Source organism: Thalassophryne amazonica, chromosome 13 (genome assembly GCF_902500255.1).
Source record: "Thalassophryne amazonica chromosome 13, fThaAma1.1, whole genome shotgun sequence".
Classification (NCBI taxonomy): Eukaryota; Metazoa; Chordata; class Actinopteri; order Batrachoidiformes; family Batrachoididae; genus Thalassophryne; species Thalassophryne amazonica.
The window spans coordinates 39498990-39518981 of NC_047115.1; the positions used below are offsets into that span (position 1 = coordinate 39498990).

The window sequence follows — 19992 nt, forward strand, 5'->3', positions numbered from 1 at the left end:
CGCATCTGCCGCCAAATCCTGCTCAGTCCCAAAGTGAAGCAGTGAGAACTTGTGCTAATTCATGAGGCAAACATTAGCATTGATAATGTGATGATTCACAGTGCCAATAGGTCAGCTTTGCTATCTTTGTGCTACTTGTTCATTAGACATTGATTACAGTTTGCCGGAGAAGAAAGAAACATGACTGCAATCAGAACCGTTTCTTCATCACTGACTGTAATGATAATTTCAAGTAGGAAATATTAAAGACTGTAATATAAGCAAATTTTACTGACGGTGCACAAGCCACTACAATGTAAATCACCTCCAAAGAAAATAATTATTATACTGGCTGTATCAGCATGAATTTGGGACTACATTATTCCCTGTCTGCATTATCTTGAAAAATGGGTGATTCTTTACATTCTGTACCTGTTATATACCTGTTACTGAAACAAAACAAGCAGTTAATCTGAGAAAAATATAAAAACAGGATTTATTTATTTATTTCCATTTGAGGGCAAAAGATCAATCTGACTGAATACAAACTAGGAGTTTCTAAATATTTTCAGAGATCCAGAAAAGGGCCCATTTAAATGGGGCCAAAGGCAGAGTTCAAATTATATAATAACAGATGTGGAGGTTCTTCCCTAACATCAGCTAACTAATGTTTCATATCATTGATTAGTAAAGTTAGGTAGGCAAATATTACTGGCACCATCTTATCTGGCTGATCTGGTGGAACTCTACGTGCCGGCCTGGGCATTGCGGTCGCACGATGCGGGACTTCTCCGTGTTCCCAGGGTGAAGAAGAAGTCAGCAGGTCAAAGAGCCTTTTCGTATCGTGCACCCACCCTGTGGAACAGTCTTCCTGCAACCATGAGGCAGTCGGAGTCCATGGACATTTTTAAGTCAAGACTGAAAACCTATTTTTAATTCTCTTTCTTATAAAGAGTTTTTATTTTTTTTTATCTGTTTTATTATTTTACTTCTGTTTTTATTTATGTATTTGAATTTTTTTTATTCATTTTTAATTATTTATTAAATTTTATGTTGACTTGTTTTATGTAAGGTGCCTTGAGATGGCTTTTGCTGTGATTTGGCACATTATACGCTATCCATCCATCCATCCATCCATTTTCTTCCGCTTTATCCGGAGTCGGGTTGCGGGGGCAGCAGCTCAAGCAAAGCCACACAGACCTCCCGATCCACACACACCTCCCCCAGCTCCTCCGGGGGAACCCCAAGGCATTCCATTATTATTATTATTATTATTATTATTATTATTATTAGCGTACATGATACACTAATTAAATGAAATTACCTTTTGTAGTTGAATGCTAATGCTTGTTATTTTCTAACTTTTGGTTGAAGTTATTGTTTGACTAAATAACGCTATCTAGCCAAACTCTTGATCGTCCAATTCAGATACTCAAGGTAAGAAAGTAAAATGTATTAAACAAGCTAGATAGCTACTTACATTAAACTACTACAGTATACTTTGGCTTGCGCTACAAATTGGACCATAGACGTAAATGATCTGTTGCAATGATGGGAACAAGACAGGCAGATTACGCATTTAACTAATGTCAAGATATGGTTTGATCTACTCTATGGGTGTCTGAAATTGTAAGAGTGCAAGATTCTTTCAGGCATGAAAAAGAGAAATAAAATGTAATAATTACAATTGCAAATAAGAAGTATATGCAAATGTTGTGATCCACCAAACTGTTGTTTGTTGGGGACATCCAGAACTTAATTAAGGAGGTCAGACGAGTAGTACACCCACCTCCTGTGATTTGATTATGGTCCAATGTCAAAACAGGCAGTTTCACCAACAATGTTCAATTCGAACAAACATAAACTGGTTACTGAGATATGGCAAGGGGGTGATTTCATTGATCTCACAGGTGAAAAACACAATTTCAGACATTTTCAGGGAAAATACAAACTTGGAATATCACAGTAATATAAGCACAAAATCACTCAGCGGTTACTGAGATCCAAGGATTGCTTGAATTTATACTCAACAAAAACATAAATGAAACACTTTTGTTTTCATTTTTCATGGGCTGAAGCAAGATTTTTTGTGCACATAAAAGGTTTATTCCTTTTTAAATTTTGTTCACAAATGTGTTAAAAATCCATGTTAGCCAGCATTTCACCTTTGCCAGGATAATCCATCCACCTGGGAGGTGTTCAAGATGTGGCTTTGTCCGATCACTGTAAAAGTTCACTTTTAATGGATACTGAAACATGAGAACTATGTGATTCTATTGTACATTTTCTTGTGACGTGTGCATGTAGTGTTGCTCAGTTGCAGGAAGCACATCATGGGCTGTACCTTGAACCTTTGCTTGCGGCTGTTCAGCTGCATGTACAGGCGGTGCGGTCCATTCCAGTTGCCATACACGATATCTGTCTTGCCATCACGGTTAAAATCTGCCAGAGCCACTCCTCGTCCATGTTGCATGGGATCCTCCACTCCTAAAATTACACAGCAGTATGGACTTATGAAAAACATAGTCCACCATTTGTACAGTAAGGCAAGCCATTATAATACAGAAAATACTGCATCTGACTATATAAGTTTAGAATTTAGATGGCTACAAATAAATTGTAACTCCTTATAATTACAATTTGTCTACTCAAAATGATAATTTAACTTAAATGCTGTGACTATTTGACTACTACATATGAGAATTTACATGATCACTCAGTAAGTTTTGAGTAGTTTGAATTCCACTGGAATTATTTTAGAACAATATCACAATAGAATTTATATTGTTACACAGCTTAATTGATCATTAGTGTCTGGATTAGTCTTCCGACACATTAAAGTGTTCATCATGATGTAACTTTCCAAACCAACACCAGCTGCGCCTTCTGATCTCAATTAGCAATAGCAAAAAAACAAACAAAAAACAAATACAACAATAGTTGTTGAGAAAACACAGTGAACTTGTACATTCTTATAACCAGTCAGTTAATGGTGAACAGTTTTGCTCCAACATATAACTAATGAAGAAACCTTTTTATATTTATTGCCTTCTGTTGCACAAAAGAAGTGAATTACTAGCAGGCTAATAGCAGTTAGCATGAATATGACTTGCAATGTGACATGATCACATGTGTAATATATATATATATATATATATATATATATATATATATATATAAAATTGTAGTTTCGCTATTCAGAACAATAAATATGAATATTTACAAATAGTTAGGTCCATATATACTTTTATATTCACAAACATTTTGTAATTTCAGCCATTTGTCATCGCATGTCAACATTAAGAGAATCTTATGACGTGTTGTCTATATGTGACTCTGCGATAGACTAGCGGCATGTCCACAGTCTACCCCACCTCTTGCCCAGTGGTTGTTGGAATTGGCTGTAGTTCTCCTGTGACACTTACTTGGAGTAAGAGGTATCAAAACTGAATGAATGAATAAAAAAGTAATGAATCAGAGTTTGTACTGTTGACTCTGTACATCCAAATGAGGAGAATGGTGTAATATTTAACATTTGCCACTCCACCCCATGCTTTCTTGTGGGCCCAAAGGTAATTGGACCATTAACTGCTGACATGTTTTAAATACTGATGTTTGTTCATTCCTGAAATAACAAGTCATCAAAGCCAGCAGGTAAATGCTCGATAGTTGATTTAAAGCGTTACATATCCCTTGGAGTTCACTTGGAATCATCTGTTCACTCGTCTGACCTCCTTAATCACTTGGAATCTACAGCAGGCCACGGAGCAGGTGATTAGAGACCCTGCAAGGCTTATGACAAATGTGGGTGTGAAATCCATTAGCTTAGCGCGGAAATTAGTGCAGAAAATCCACTATGGTGATAGTGTAGTTTATCTGCCAGGGAGGGAATTTCAACAAGTTGAGACTGTGGCCTGCTCCCGTAGACGTGTCCATAAAAATCATAGAGGGATATGCTCTGCAAACTTAATACCCATTACTATATTGGATCATGTTGAAATTGAGGATGGCCCAATGGTTGTTCCAGCAATATCAAAGATTTCATGTCTGCTACCTACAACGCGTGTGGAATGTCTCAAACCTAAACCTACTTCTAGGCATCTTATATATGCAACTCTGGAACCACCCCTAAACCCAAACAGCTCCACTGTCAACCCCACTGAGGTCCTTAGACTGGGTCTCATTAACATAAGATCACTGTCCTCAAAATCATTGTTGATTAATGATTTAATTATTGATCATCACTTAGATATGATTGGGTTATGTGAAACCTGGCTTAAACCTACAGCTGTCCTCCCCTTAAATGAGGCCTGCCCACCAGCATATACATTTAGTCATGTCCCTCGTGATGCAAAGCAAGGCGGGGGTGTAGCTCTTATTTATAAATCTAGGTTTAGCTTATTAGCGGTTGGGGATCACAAATATAACTCGTTTGAGCATCTGATTCTCCACTCCGCTCAGGATATTATGCATTGCCAAGGTCAGAAGAATAAAAATCAGCCGTATTACTTTGTCACTGTATATAGGCCTCCTGGCCCATATTCTGAATTCTTAGATGAATTTGGTACATTCATTTCTAACTTGTCAATGAGAGCAGATAACATTCTGGTCATTGGTGACTTTAACATTCATATAAATAAGCCTTCTGATCCCCTCTGCAAATCATTTATGGAAATTGTGGATGCGTTAGGATTTCGGCAATGCATTCGGGATTCCACGCACATTAGTGGAAATACCCTGGATCTAGTTCTCGCACGTGGTATTGCTGTCACGAATATTGACATCATGCCTCTTACATCAGTGGTCTCTGATCACTCACTTATTAAGTTTACAGTTTCACTGCCATGTTTAGTGGAACACCAACCTTATTTATCATTACGGCGATGCATCAACTCCTCAACTAAAACTGAACTAGAAGCTAGATTGCCTGATGTCTTAGCCTCACTTTTGACAAATACCCAATCAGTAGACAGACTTGTGGATAGTTTAAACTCAGTGCTCAAAACGACACTCGACATGATTGCACCACCTGTGTTGAAACCGCGCTCCCCCAAATCGCAGTCACCTTGGTTCAGTGATTACCTGCGTGAACTCAAGCATAAAGCAAGAGGTCTAGAACGGAAATGGCGTCGTTCAAAATTAGAAGTATTCCACCTTGCATGGCGTGATGTTATCTTAGACTATAAGCATACCTATTACTCTGATTTGATCAACAAAAACAAGCATAACTCAAAGTTCTTGTTCAACATGGTGGCAACACTTATTCATGGACAACCACCTGTAGTTCACTCTCCTTTTACAGCATAAGATTTCCTGGATTACTTTGAGAAGAAAATAGATAACATTAGGTTGAACATATTCCAGCATGCCTTAATCCAGCCACTACACCCTGTTATTGAGGTGGGCGCCACTACTGAGGTATTACCTAGATTTACAGAATTTCATGGTATCTCTCTAGACATGCTGATGAAACTCGTAACGTCAACAAAAAGCACAACCTGTTTATTTGATCCTATACCAACAAAACTGTTTAAGGACCTGTGGCCCACTCTTGGGCCGATTGTGCTGGAAATAATTAATCTTTCTTTAACTTCTGGATGTGTTCCTAAGCGTTTCAAATATGCAGTGATTAAACCATTACTTAAGAAACCTAATCTTGTGTATTGACAAACTATCGGCCGATATCAAATCTATCATTTTGCTCTAAAATTCTGGAAAAAGTGGTGTCACGGCAGCTTGTAGACTATCTTACTGAGAATAATCTCTTTGAGCTGCTGCAGTTTGCTTTTAGAAAATATCATTCCACAGAAACGGCTCTCACTAAAGTAGTGAATGATCTTCTGCTTACAATGGATTTGGACACCACTACGGTTCTGTTGCTGTTAGATCTCAGTGCTGCATTTGATACAGTGGATCATCATATTCTACTTGATAGGCTGGAAAATCATTTTGGGATTACTGGGAGTGTCCTTGCATGGCTGACGTCATACTTGACCAGTCGTTATCACTGTGTTTTGTACAGTAACACTACCTCTAACCTTAGTGACATGAAATTTGGGGTTCAACAGGGGTCTGTCTTAGGCCCCTTGCTTTTCTTCCTTTATATAGCACCCCTTGGGCACATATTGCGGCATTTTGGGATTACCTTTCACTGCTATGCAGATGATACTCAGTTATATATGCCGATAACTGCTGGAAATCTCGTTCACATAAAATCCTTAGAAGATTGCCTTGCATCAGTGAGAAGTTGGATGTCTAGAAACGTCCTACTTTGAAACTCTGAAAAGACTGAAATGATGGTTCTTGGTCCAGTGAGACATCGGCATCAATTTGACCAGTTAACACTCAGCCTAGGCTCGTGTGTCATACATCACACTGACAAAGTGAGGAACCTTCGTTGTCCTTTGGTCTCCATATTAGAAATATTACTAGGACTGCTTTCTTCCACCTGCGAAATATAGCGAAGATTCATCCCATCCTGTCTATGGCTGATGCTGAGACCCTGATCCATGCATTTATCTCTTCTAGATTGGACTACTAAGATGTTCTATTTTCTGGTTTACCGCAGTCTAGCATTAGGGGTCTCCAATTGGTTCAGAATGCTGCAGCCAGACTTTTGACACAAAGCAGAAAGTTTGACCACATTACACCCATTTTGGCATCTCTTCACTGGCTTCCTGTCCCAGTGAGATCAGATTTTAAGGTTCTGCTACTAACCTATAAAATTATTCATGGACTGGCACCTCCCTACCTAGCTGACCTAATTAAACCTTACGTACCGGTCCGGGCTTTACGTTCTCAGGGTGCAGGACTACTTTGTGTCCCTAAGGTGAATAAGAAGTCCACGGGTCACAGAGCTTTCTCTTATCGTCCCCCTGTTCTGTGGAATGATCTCCCTGCGTCAATAAAACAATCAGATTCTGTGGAGACTTTCAAGTCCAGACTTAAGACGCACTTATTTTCCATTTCATATGGCTAGCATACTGGTGCAGTTTTGTTTTACGCTTTTTACTCTTTTAATTCATGTTATTAGTAATTGAAGTGGGCCGCGGCCTCAACTTCACCTAAATTCTGGGTCTTTTAGTGAAGCTTAGGGCTAGTGGCCGGCGATCACCTTAGTATTTCTTCTGTTTTTCTTGTTGATTAATGCTGGCAAATTATACAGTATTTTTTGTCTTTCTGATGCCTGATTCTGTTTTTTCTCTGTTTAAGGTGCAGCTCCATCCAGAGATGTGGAGTTGTGTTTGTGTTGGCGAACCTCCTGTCATGTGCACCAACAGCAATTCTTGTATATTCGTCCGTGAATTGTTCTGTGAATTATTTCTGTAATTTATGTCTGTATCATGGCCCAAACAGAGGGTCACCCCTTTGAGTCTGGTCTGCTTGAGGTTTCTTCCTCAGAGGGAGTTTTTCCTTACCACTGTTACTCTGGGGGTTGGTAAGGTTAGACCTTACCTGTGTGAAGCGCCTTGAGGCAACTCTGTTGTGATTTGGCGCTATATAAAGGAAATAAATTGAAATTGAATTGAAATTGGAGTTCACTTAAAGCAAATACTAACAAATGTGAAATGTGAGTATGACACTCTATGGTAAATCTTCTTATCTTGAGACTTGTCAATTCAAGACTGATTTGTTAAATTGTAACATACCGTTTCCATTTATTAAAAACTGATCTGAATAAATTGAAGGATATTGAAAAGTAAAATTTAGTGCTTTCATTGCATGGTTTTCTGTAAATTATGGAGGGAATAACACACATCTGACTGTGAACAGCACAGAAACTAGCTGACTAATTACTTGGGCAAAATGTAATTACAGAGATTTTAGATTATAAATTTAGGTCATTGTAACTAAATTTAGGTCATTGTAACTACATTTCCATTATCTACAGTATGTTCCTCTGACTGTTTTTGTCTCACCAGCTTTCTGTGCCACATCAGAGAAAGTTCCATCGCCATTGTTCCTAAATAGAAAGTTTGGCCCATACTCATTGTCGCAAAAGACATCAGAGAGCGTCTGACTCACAATGGGCCCCACCACGACACCTCGCCCTCCTGCAGAGACGGAGATCAGTGACTGAGTACAGCAGAGGACTGAAACATGAAAGCAACACTTCATAGCTAAACACAAAAATAAGGAGAATAGGTTATGGGCCTGTCACACCTTGACGATTTGATATGCCAACTTGTGAAAAATTTGGTGAATATGTTGAATAAGTTATGCAGTTGTCACACCATAATGATTTAGCCAGCGTATGCCACAATATCAAAAATAACAATACGATCAACTTTATTTATCCTGAAGGAAATTATTTTGCTAGAGTACTGAAACAGTAACAGTAAACAGTTAACAATGTTTGTTAATGTTCAACAATATTCCACATAACTCTGAGTAACTGAATAACTCTGTTCAATTATGTAATCATTCTGTAGAAGGGGGAGGAGTTATATAGCCTGATTACCACAGGTAGGAAAGACCTCCTGTGGCATTCTGTGCTGCACTTCAGTGGTCTCAGTCTATGGCTGAAGGTGCTCTGACAGGACGTCAGTGTGGCATGCAGAGGGTGGGAGGTGTTGTCCCAGATGCTGAGCAGTTTCCTCAACATCCTCCTCTCTGACACCTTCGCTACAGACTCTAGCTCAACCCCAAGACAAAGCCAGCTTTCCATAAATGCTGCCATTTTGCCATTATATGGTAGCTGATACGTTTAGTAAGTTCTGTGGTCATCCGGAACACGTCACATACGTCGGCAATTGTCAATTATGCATTGGAGATCATTTTGATATAAGTTACACATAGGTTAAAAGAACGTTATTCATGGGTTAGAAATAAGTTTTGGATACGGTAGACATTATCTCGACATATTTGGACTTAACTTACAAGTAAGGTGTATCAACAACTGCATAACTTACCTACAACTTATGGAACACGTATGTGGGACATATCAGTCATACACTGGCATAGTACGTCAAAAATATTATGCGTGCACAAAATTTTTTTGACGACCTCACTGTACTCTGTCGTATACCAGTCAATCAATCAATCAGTCAACAACTTTATTAATCCCACAAGGGGCAATTTCATTTGAGCAGTCCGTTTAAGAAAAAATAAAATAACAATATATAACAACAATAAAATGAATAAAAACAAATAAAACAGACTTAAGAAGTTAAAATGAATAGCAAGAATAAATAAATAAATAAAAACATGGCAGACCTACGGAGCATTTAAAAGATGAATTGCTGAAGGTATAAACGACTTTAAAAACCGGTTGGTTCTACACACCGGGGAAGGATAACGGCGTCCTATAGGAAGCAGAGAAAACTCTCCTAAAAGAACATGACCTGACATGGACAAGATGATTTCAGCCTTCCGGAGGATCTGTTGATTACACTCCGATAATCTTTGAACAAATTTTAACAATGTTGCTCAGGCTGTTTCTGTCTTTCACTGAGAGGCTGTGAAACCAACAGATAAATGAAAAACACAAAAGACTCTCAATAAAAGACTGATAAAAACGACAAAGGATGCTTCAATATGTTCTTAACTTATCCAACTTACCCGTACTATAACTTACCCATAAGTTATTCAACAAAATTGTCATGGTGTGAAAGGACCATAACTGAGAGAACAGCAGAAAAAAGATCAAGAAATCATTCCTGTCTTTCCAAATTGTTTGAACAAGACAGATTTTCATGCTTTTACAAACAAACATTAAAGTAAAAGCACACAACACTCTGGGAACCTTTAGCAAAGCGTTAACTCCGGATGAAAAGAGCCTGTTCAGTACCCACTCACTGTCATGCCTGAATTTTTCTGGTGACATTGTACAAAGTGAAGCATCTCGCTAAAGAGCCTCTGCAAGGTCTAATTATGGAGCTAAGAGGGCTTTGATTGCCCATCCAGTATGCAGTCACTGCTGTGAGTCAGGACTTGTTCCTGATTTAGTGGTCCACTCCATCAGCCCAGACAAATATCACTCGCCCCCTACAGCCATAAAGCACTAATGTCTCTCCAGAGATATGTAACCATTAGATATACAACTTCACTGACTGCCCCTCTGCACGGATTAACTGCGGTTTGACGACAATGCCATCTACAGTATATCACTGAGAGCAATTCAGAGCCAGCTCACTTTGCCCCCCTGGTGGCTTAGATGACGTCCTACAAGCATAAAATGGCCATCTGATGAAGATTGACTTTGTTATTCAAATACAGCAAAACTTAGTTGGACTTTAACCTCAAAGAACTTTTAAAAGACTTGTTATATTTAGGTTTTGTGCACTGAAATATGATGTACTGATCTAAGTATTAAACACAATACAAATTCATTTTAGTGCAATTTTTCTTTTTAAATGATAATTTTAATCTCACACCTTAATTTTCTAATGCATTTCAATAACCACTCTTTTGAAAATATTTCCTCTGTTGTCCAGGATTTATTAGAACACTTGCACATTAAATACACAATACTTTCCCCAAAGACGTCTGGTGAAATAAACTAAGATGTTTCAAAAACCAAATGGGACCACTGAGCTACGCTTAAAAAAAGGAATTACGAGTACTTTCCACATATCTATAGAACCTCACCTTTTCTCGAGCAGTCACCGTGTTCTATTTCTTTCTCAGGCTTTTTGTTTTTCCTTTTTGAGCACCATTACAACGCCCCCTCCTTCGCCTCCTGCCATCCTCTCTTTATATTTCAGTCTCCATCATACTTGTATATATAATGTACTTTCTTTAAATACAATGATAGGTATTGGGCAGGCGAAGCTTATTCTTGTTCTTCTTTCAGCTACCCCTGCTTGGGGTTGCCACAGCAGATCATGCATCTCTATTGCACTTTGTCCTCTGTATCCTAATCTGTCACAGCAACAGTGGTGGGCACAGATAACCAAAAAATTAACTTCGATAACAGATAATCAGATAACTGAAAAGTTATCTTCGATAAAGATAAAACAATAAACCACCCAAAAATGTATCGGAAGTTACAGATAACCGATAAATTCCAATATTATCTCTGGCACATTTACAACTACTAGTAAAATAAATGTAATAGCTTCTAGTAATATTAAAAATAACAACAGACCCAAACAATGAGACCACACTTTTTTTTTTTTTCAACACGCTGCTAGCTGCTAGCAGCTAGCTCTTGTTTACTACAGCGCTCCCAGCACAAAGGCACCCCGAGAGCAGCCATAAAGCCAACTCTCTATCAATTACAATGCTCTGATCAGGTGGTCTTGAAAAATAAAGTCATGCTGAGTTATGGTTTTGATTTATAAATAACATTAATACCGATAGAATAACTCCATTAATGTCAATTCTGTCATTTGTACAAAGTTAAAATATAACATATCTTTTAATGTTGAATAATGCACTAATTCTGAGGTTTTGTAACAAACAGACAGATCGCAAAGGATTCTGGGTAAAAGTGCCTCTGCTAAACACTGATTGGTTCAGTCATTCATTATGTAAACCAACACGTTAATGTGATGTCTGTCGTGTGTTGGTGCTTAAAGATAAATGTGCTTTTGTAAAATATTCCATTTTTTTATTTGTAAAAACAGGCATTTTTACAGCGCCCTGAAAGTGTTTTGCATGTGGAGAGAATGTGCACACGTTTTATGATGTTGTAAAACGTGCTTTATACTGTGCGAGATGATTTTTCATGCAGGAATTTTTTGGACCAAGTTTCAGGTTGATCGTGCGTCCTGCATCGTGTAGTGTACGTGGAGTATCAAGCTGCGGTCAACATCTGACGACCACCTCCTGATCGCTGATCGTATGGTCGAATGAGAATCAAACCTGTTTGATATATTATTGTGGTTGGCTGTCGTGAGGGTTTCCTGCTGCTGAAAAGCTACAAGCATCCAAACGCTTGCACTGTGCCTGTACAAACACTGCAGAGCTGGCTTGTAATGTTATTATTATTATTATTATTTTGCTGTTGTTTTGTTTTGTTTTTAAACTTCATTTGTAAAAAAAAAAAAAAAATGCCATTTGCAAAGCCAAAAAGTTGATTTGACAATCATCTGATATAACCGGGGTCAAAATAAATAGAACACTGCCATCTACTGGTTCCCAGATGCTTAGTACTTAGGGCGAATACTGCCATGAACAGTACTTGCCAGTAGATGGCAGTAGAGGCCTTGAAAACAAAATTCCAGATAATCCCTGTCTGCTACATTTAAAATGCGTGGAATTTAACAAACGCAAATACAAAACCAACGTCTATAAACGCAGAGAATATATTCAAGGGAGTTTTAGGCACTAGAGTTGAGTTGTTGTCCGTGGAGCCTGAACAGAGTGTCTGAAATGCATTTGTCCTGTCGTGACGTACTGAAATTACATCATCGTACCCATAATGCACTGCGGGGCACAGCATGTGCTCACAAAACCTTAAAAATTAGCACATTACTTTAAAACTAAAACATATATCTGATATTTTCACTTAATAAAACTTCAGACATGACAGTAATTTTAAATAACTTGTCCAAAATTAGTTTGGTTAAAATTTGAACCATAAGTTAAAAATGTATGCCTCTGGATGACTTAGGTGATATTGCCAGCATATTGTTATGGTGTTAAAGGAAGTGGGTTTTTTTTTTTTGTTTGTTTGGTTTAAGGATTAAGACGCTTTTCATACAAGCAGTTCTCTTCTGTTTGCAGAGGTTACAACTGTGCATCTGTTACAAAACTTTTAACAGGTGGGTGCTGAACTGATTTTAAATTTTAAAAATGCTTGTTGCTGTTCAGCTTTGTTTACTTTGATTATCGGTTTAAAAGTTAACGGACAAAAATTAATCGGAAGATAATTGGTCCGATAATGTTTTTTTAAGTTATCTAAAAAGATAATCCGATAATGAAAACATTATCTTCGATAATTATCTGTTATCGGATTATCGGAAGTGTGTGCCCACCACTGCACAGCAACCAGCATGCATGTCCTCCCTGAGCACATCCACAACCACTAGTTATGGATGTGGTTGTCATAGTCACCATAGTCAGTGTGAATTTTTGAGAATGTTCAAAACAAATGCAGAAGGGATGCAGAGGCTGGAGGGCACTCAAAGGATGCACACACGAGGCACAAAGAAGGCACGGATGACGTCATGGTCAGGTAATGGACGTTGAATGAACACAATGATTGGGGCTGTTTGCCATGATTTTTATGAATAAAGTTCATTATAATGCGCTGTTGTTGTTGTATTTACAATATAGGTTACCACAGGTGAATGCAATGGCAAGCAAAATTCACCTAAGCAATCAAGTAAAAAGTGGATAAGCTATTGACGCACCTTTTTTTTCTCTCTCTTTTTTTAAAGAGAGGAGATGTGATCAGACGTGACTGACAGTCAAGGTAACGAATGCCGGCGCACAGCGCTATAATGCAGCACAGACCCACAGCGGTGCAGCCCGAGGCTCCATGTCTAAAACAGGCATAGCCGGCAGAGTCCAGTAAATCAGACAGAGGATGTTTCTTCTTCAACAGCGAGGCAAAGAGTGATGGAAAAGCACTTCCTCTCTATCTATCTATCTATCTATCTATCTATCTATCTATCTATCTATCTATCTATCTATCTATCTATCTATCTATCTATCTATCTATCTATCTATCTATCTATCTATCTATCTATCTATCTATCTATCTATCTATCTATCTATCTATCTATCTATCTACCTACCTACCTACCTACCTACCTACCTACCTACCTACCTACCTACCTACCTATCTATAGCCAGATGTAAGTAAGTAAGTCCCTGCGGCTGCTCCCTTGTTTGTACTCGGGGTCGCCACAGCAAATCCAAGGTGGATCTACATGTTGAATTTGCACAGGTTTTACGCCGGATGCCCTTTCTGACGCAACTCCACATTACATGGAGAAATGTGGCAGGGGTGGGGTTCCGGGTGACAAATCCTTCTGCACTGAAACCAAGCGCATTAACCACTTGGCCACCACCCCTGCTGCTGCTGCCAGATGCATATGGTCAAAAACGAGATGCCAGTGTCACCCAAAAACACTCGAGGGTCTACTAGGAGGCAGAAGCACTGCTGAATAGATGCTCAATGAAGGCCATTGGTCACCGAAGTGTGGCACAGAGGATGCACAGAGGACGCTCAGGGAACATGTAGATCACCATGAAATTTACTCTGTACTGTCTTGAAACAATCTACATGATATTTCAAAATGCTTTATCATAACCTCGGTCATACCATTTAATTACGTATGACTTACTGGTTGGCATAACCTTCACATAGTCTCTCTAGTTGGAATGGATGTGTAGATATCCTGGAAATGTGTTATTCAGACAAAATTTCTGAGAACTTCATTTCAAGACACTAATCCAAGAAATATTTTTACCAGGTTTTGTAAAAATGAGCTCAGCTGTTTCTGAGTTATTTTGCACAAAGACACACACATATTTGAGATTACAACACCTTACACAATTACAATTATATCCCAAATTCACAGGCTAAAAATGCAGACTCTTGCACCTACCGGTAAACTTGTTGACTCCAGCCTCCTCAGCCACATTAGAGAGGGCAACGACCCCCTGTGAAAGGTCACTCGCAGCTTCATCCATTTCTATGAGAGCATGGGGACCCACATTGCCACTGGCGTAGTTAGCAATGTAGATAGAATAACGACCTGTACCCTAGAAAAGATGTAACAACAACAATAAATATCAAAGATTCATCCTAAGCATGAATACCAGCATGCACAAATATTTCAGAGTTACTGAAAATGATATTATAACACCCTTAGTCTTAAAGCCCTGTACAGTTTTGGAACTATTTTGCAGGTTTGATTATATCAGTGTTGATTCAACACTAAAAAGATTAATCCAGGTTTTGAGTATATTTCCTATTGTTACATGGGAAACAAGGTACCAGTAGATTCAGTAGATTCTCACAAATCCAACAAGACCAAGCATTCATGGACAGGTGGTTGGACCTCTACTGGTGGTTGGCTCTCACTGCGGTATTGTATCACTTCCTGTTCCGGAGCACAGCGGTGTTTTGCTGTATCTGTTAGCTGTTTAATCTGTGTAGTTAGATTGATCTAGATAACTAGATAAGGATTTATTTCACAGTGTAATCTTCACGTGCCTTAACTAAAGCACTCTCTCTGCTGAATCACCTCTAAATTATTTTCACATTATTCACTTTGTGTGTTTTTAGGAATCCGCTAGCTTAGTGCAGCTATTAGCTCTTAGCCGGTTTAGCACGGCGACTTCTCCTGTTTCTCCCGCACTTTTCTGCGCTGGGTGTGAGTTTATTATTCCTCGGCCTCCTTTAGCAGTAACGGTACTTGTAATAAGTGTAGCTTGTTCATAGCTTTGGAGGCCAGGCTGGAGGAATTGGAGACTCGGCTCCGCACCTTGGAAAATCCTACAGCTAGCCAGGCCCCTGTAGATGGTGCAGACCAAGGTAGCTTAGCTGCCGTTAGCTGTCCCCCAGCAGCTTCCCGAGCAGCTGGGAAAGCAGGCCGACTGGGTGACTGTGAGGAAGAAGCGTAGTCCTAAACAGAAGCCCCGTGTACACCACCAAGCCGTTCACATTTCTAACCGTTTTTCCCCACTTGACGACACACCCGCCGAGGAACAAACTCTGGTTATTGGCGACTCTGTTTTGAGAAATGTGAAGTTAGCGACACCAGCAACCATAGTCAAATGTCTTCCGGAGGCCAGAGCAGGCAACACTGAAGGAAATTTGAAACGGCTGGCTAAGGCTAAGCGTAAATTTGGTAAGACTGTAATTCACGTCGGCAGTAATGACACCCGGTTATGCCAGTCGGAGGTCACTAAAATTAACATTGAATCGGTGTGTAACTTTGCAAAAACAATGCCGGACTCTGTAGTTTTCTCTGGGCCCCTCCCCAATCGGACCGGGAGTGACATGTTTAGCCGCATGTTCTCCTTGAATTGCTGGCTGTCTGAGTGGTGTCCAAAAAATGAGGTGGGCTTCATAGTTAATTGGCAAAGCTTTTGGGGTGAAAACCTGGTCTTGTTAGGAGAGACGGCATTCATCCCACTTTGGAGCAGCTCTCATCTCTAGAAATCTGGCCAATTTTATTAAACGCTCCAAATCGTGACTATCCAGGGTTGGGACCAGGAAGCAGAGTTGTAGTCTTTCACACCTCTCTGCAGCTTCTCTCCCCCTGCCATCCCCCCAAAACCCATCCCCGTAGAGACGGTGCCTGCTCCCAGACCACGAATAACCAGTAAAAATCTATTTAAGCATAAAAATTCAAAAAGAAAAATAATATAGCACCTTCAACTGCACCACAGACTAAAACAGTTAAATGTGGACTGATCAACATATTGATTTATTCTGCCTTACAGAAACCTGGTTACAGCAGGATGAATATGTTATTTTAAATGAGTCAACACCCCCGAGTCACACTAACTGTCAGAATGCTCGTAGCACGGGTCGAGGAGGAGGATTAGCAGCAGCTTATTAATTAATCAAAAACCCAGACAGAGCTTTAATTCATTTGAAAGCTTGACTCTTAGTCTTGTCCATCCAAATTGGAAGTCTCAAAAACCAGTTTTATTTGTTATTATCTATCGTCCACCTGGTCGTTACTGTGAGTTTCTTTGTGATTTTTCAGACCTTTTGTCTGACTTAGTGCTTAGCTCAGATAAGATAATTATAGTGAGTGATTTTAACATCCACATAGATGCTGAGAATGACAGCCTCAACACTGCATTTAATCTATTATTAGACTCAGAAGGCTTCGCTCAAAATGTAAATGAGCCCACCCACCACTTTAACCACACTTTAGATCTTGTTCTGACATATGGCATAGAAATTGAAGACTTAACAGTATTCCTGAAAATCGCTTTTTGTCTGATCATTTCTTAATAACATTTACATTTACTTTAATGGACTACCCAGCAGTGGGGAATAAGTTTCATTACAGTAGAAGTCTTTCTGAAAGCGCTGTAACTAGGTTTACATCCTCATTGAGCACAACTTTGGATGCTGTAGCTCCTCTGAAAAAGAGAGCCTTAAATCAGAAGTGCCTGACTCTGTGGTATAACCCACAAACTCGCAGCTTAAAGCAGATAACCCGTAAGCTGGAGAGGAAATGGCATCTCACTAATTTAGAAGATCTTCATGTAGCCTGGAAAAAGAGTCTGTTGTTCTATAAAAAAGCCCTCAGTAAAGCTAGGACATCTTACTATTCATCACTAATTGAAGAAAATAAGAACAACCCCAGGTTTCTTTTCAGCACTGTAGCCAGGCTGACAAAGAGTCAGAGCTCTATTGAGCTGAGTATCCTTTAACTTTAACTAGTAATGACTTCATGACTTTCTTTGCAAATAAAATTTTAACTATTAGAGAAAAAAATTATTCATAACCATCCCAAAGACATATCTTTATGTTCGGCTGCTTTCAGTAATACTGGTATTTGGTTAGACTCTTTCTCTCCGATTGTTCTGTCTGAGTTATTTTCATTAGTCACTTCCTCCAAACCATCAACATGTCTATTAGACCCCATTCCTACCAGGCTGCTCAAGGAAGCCCTACCATTAATTAATGCTTTGATCTTAAATATGATCAATCTATCTTTATTAGTTGGCTATGTACCACAGGCTTTTAAGGTGGCAGTAATTAAACCATTACTTAAAAAGCCATCACTTGAACCAGCTATCTTAGCTAATTTTAGACCAATCTTCAACCTTCCTTTTCTCTCAAAAATTCTTGAAAGGGTAGTTGTAAAACAGCTAACTGATCATCTGCAGAAGGAATGGTCCATTTGAAGAGTTTCAGTCAGGTTTCAGAATTCATCATAGTACAGAAATAGCATTAGTGAAGGTTACAAATGATCTTATGGCCTCAGACAGTGGACTCATCTCTGTGCTCGTCCTGTTAGACCTCAGTGCAGCTTTTGATACTGTTGACCATAAAATTTTATTACAGAGATTAGAGCATGCCATAGGTATTAAAGGCACTGCGCTGCAGTGGTTTGGATCATATTTATCTATTTATTTCGCTAATAGATTACAATTTGTTCATGTAAATGGGGAGTCTTCTTCACGGACTAAGGTTAATTATGGAGTTCCACAAGGTTCTGTGCTAGGACCGATTTTATTCACTTTATACATGCTTCCCTTAGGCAGTATTATTAGAAAGCATTGCTTAAATTTTCACTGTTACGCAGATGATACCCAGCTTTATCTATCCATGAAGCCAGAGGACACACACCAATTAGTTAAACTGCAGGAATGTCTTTCAGACATAAAGACATGGATGACCTCTAATTTCCTGCTTTTAAATTCAGATAAAACTGAAGTTATTGTACTTGGCCCCACAAATCTTAGAAACATGGTGTCGAACCAGATCCTTACTCTGGATGGCATTACCCTGACCTCCAGTAATACTGTGAGAAATCTTGGAGTCACTTTTGATCAGGATATGTCCTTCAATGCGCATATTAAGCAAATATGTAGGACTGCTTTTTTGCATTTGCGCAATATCTCTAAAATTAGAAAGTTCTTATCTCAGAGTGGTGCTGAAAAGCTAATTCATGCATTTATTTCTTCTCGGCTGGACTACTGTAATTCATTATTATCAGGTTGTCCTAAAAGTTCCCTGAAAAGCCTTCAGTTAATTCAAATGCTGCAGCTAGAGTACTGACAGGGACTAGAAGGAGAGAGCATATTTCACCCATATTGGCTTCTCTTCATTGGCTCCCTGTTAATTCCAGAATAGAATTTAAAATTCTTCTTCTTACTTATAAGGTTTTGAATAATCAGGTCCCATCTCATCTTAGGGACCTCATAGTACCATATCACCCCAATAGAGTGCTTCGCTCTCAGACTGCAGGCTTACTTGTAGTTCCTAGGGTTTGTAAGAGTAGAATGGGAGGCAGAGCCTTCAGCTTTCAGGCTCCTCTCCTGCGGAACCAGCTCCCAATTCAGATTAGGGAGACAGACACCCTCTCTACTTTTAACATTAGGCTTAAAACTTTCCTTTTTGCTAAAGCTTATAGTTAGGTCTGGATCAGATGATCCTGAACCATCCCTTAGTTATGCTGCTATAGACTTAGACTGCTGGGGGGTTCCCATGATGCACTGAGTGTTTCTTTTTATTCACCTCTTTTTGCTCTGTATGCACCACTCTGCATTTAATCATTAGTGACTGATCTCTGCTCTCTTCCACAGCATGTCTTTTTCCTGATTCTCTCCCCTCCACCCCAACCAGTCCCAGCAGAAGACTGCCCCTCCCTGAGCCTGGTTCTGCTGGTGGTTTCTTCCTGTTAAAAGGGAGTTTTTCCTTCCCACTGTCGCCAAGTGCTTGCTCATAGGGGGTCGTTTTGACCGTTGGGGTTTTTCTGTAATTATTGTATGGCTTTTGCCTTACAATATAAAGCACCTTGGGGCAACTGTTTGTTGTGATTTGGCGCTATATAAATACAATTGATTTGATTTGATTTAATGCTATGAAATTGGGCTATTAGTAAAAAAAAGTAGAAAAGGGGGTGTTCACAATAATAGTAGCATCTGCTGTTGATGCTACAAACTCAAAACTATTATGTTCAAAATGCTTTTTTAGCAATCCTGTGAATCACTAAACTAGTATTTAGTTGTATAACCACAGTTTTTCATGATTTCTTCACATCTGCGAGGCATTAATTTTGTTGGTTTGGAACCAACATTTTGGTCGTTTACTAGTGTGCTTGGGATATTGTCTTGTTGAAATACCCATTTCAAGGGCATGTCCTCTTCAGCATAAGGCAACATGACCTCTTCAAGTATTTTGACATATCCAAAATGATCCATGATACCTGGTATGCGATATAGGCCCAACACCATAGTAGGAGAAACATGCCCATATCATGATGCTTACACCACCATGCATCTTCACTGTGAACTGTGTCTCATCAGTCCACAAAATATTCCTTCATTTCTCTTTAGGCTAGTTGATGTGTTCTTTGGCAAATTGTAACCTCTTCTGCACGTCTTTTATTTAACAGAGGGACTTTGCGGGGGATTCTT

General features: G+C 39.2%; 1 protein-coding gene across 1 annotated transcript in view; it reads right to left on the reverse strand.

Moving 5' to 3' along the window:
• Positions 1-19992, reverse strand: part of crtac1b (cartilage acidic protein 1b) — a 78338-nt gene that overhangs the window by 27283 nt on the left and 31063 nt on the right. The window contains exons 5-7 of the mRNA XM_034185427.1: positions 14484-14640; positions 7899-8033; positions 2324-2466 (exon numbers count right to left, since the gene is read on the reverse strand). Of these exons, the coding sequence (XP_034041318.1) occupies positions 2324-2466; positions 7899-8033; positions 14484-14640 (435 nt within the window). The remainder of the gene's footprint in view (positions 1-2323; positions 2467-7898; positions 8034-14483; positions 14641-19992) is intronic.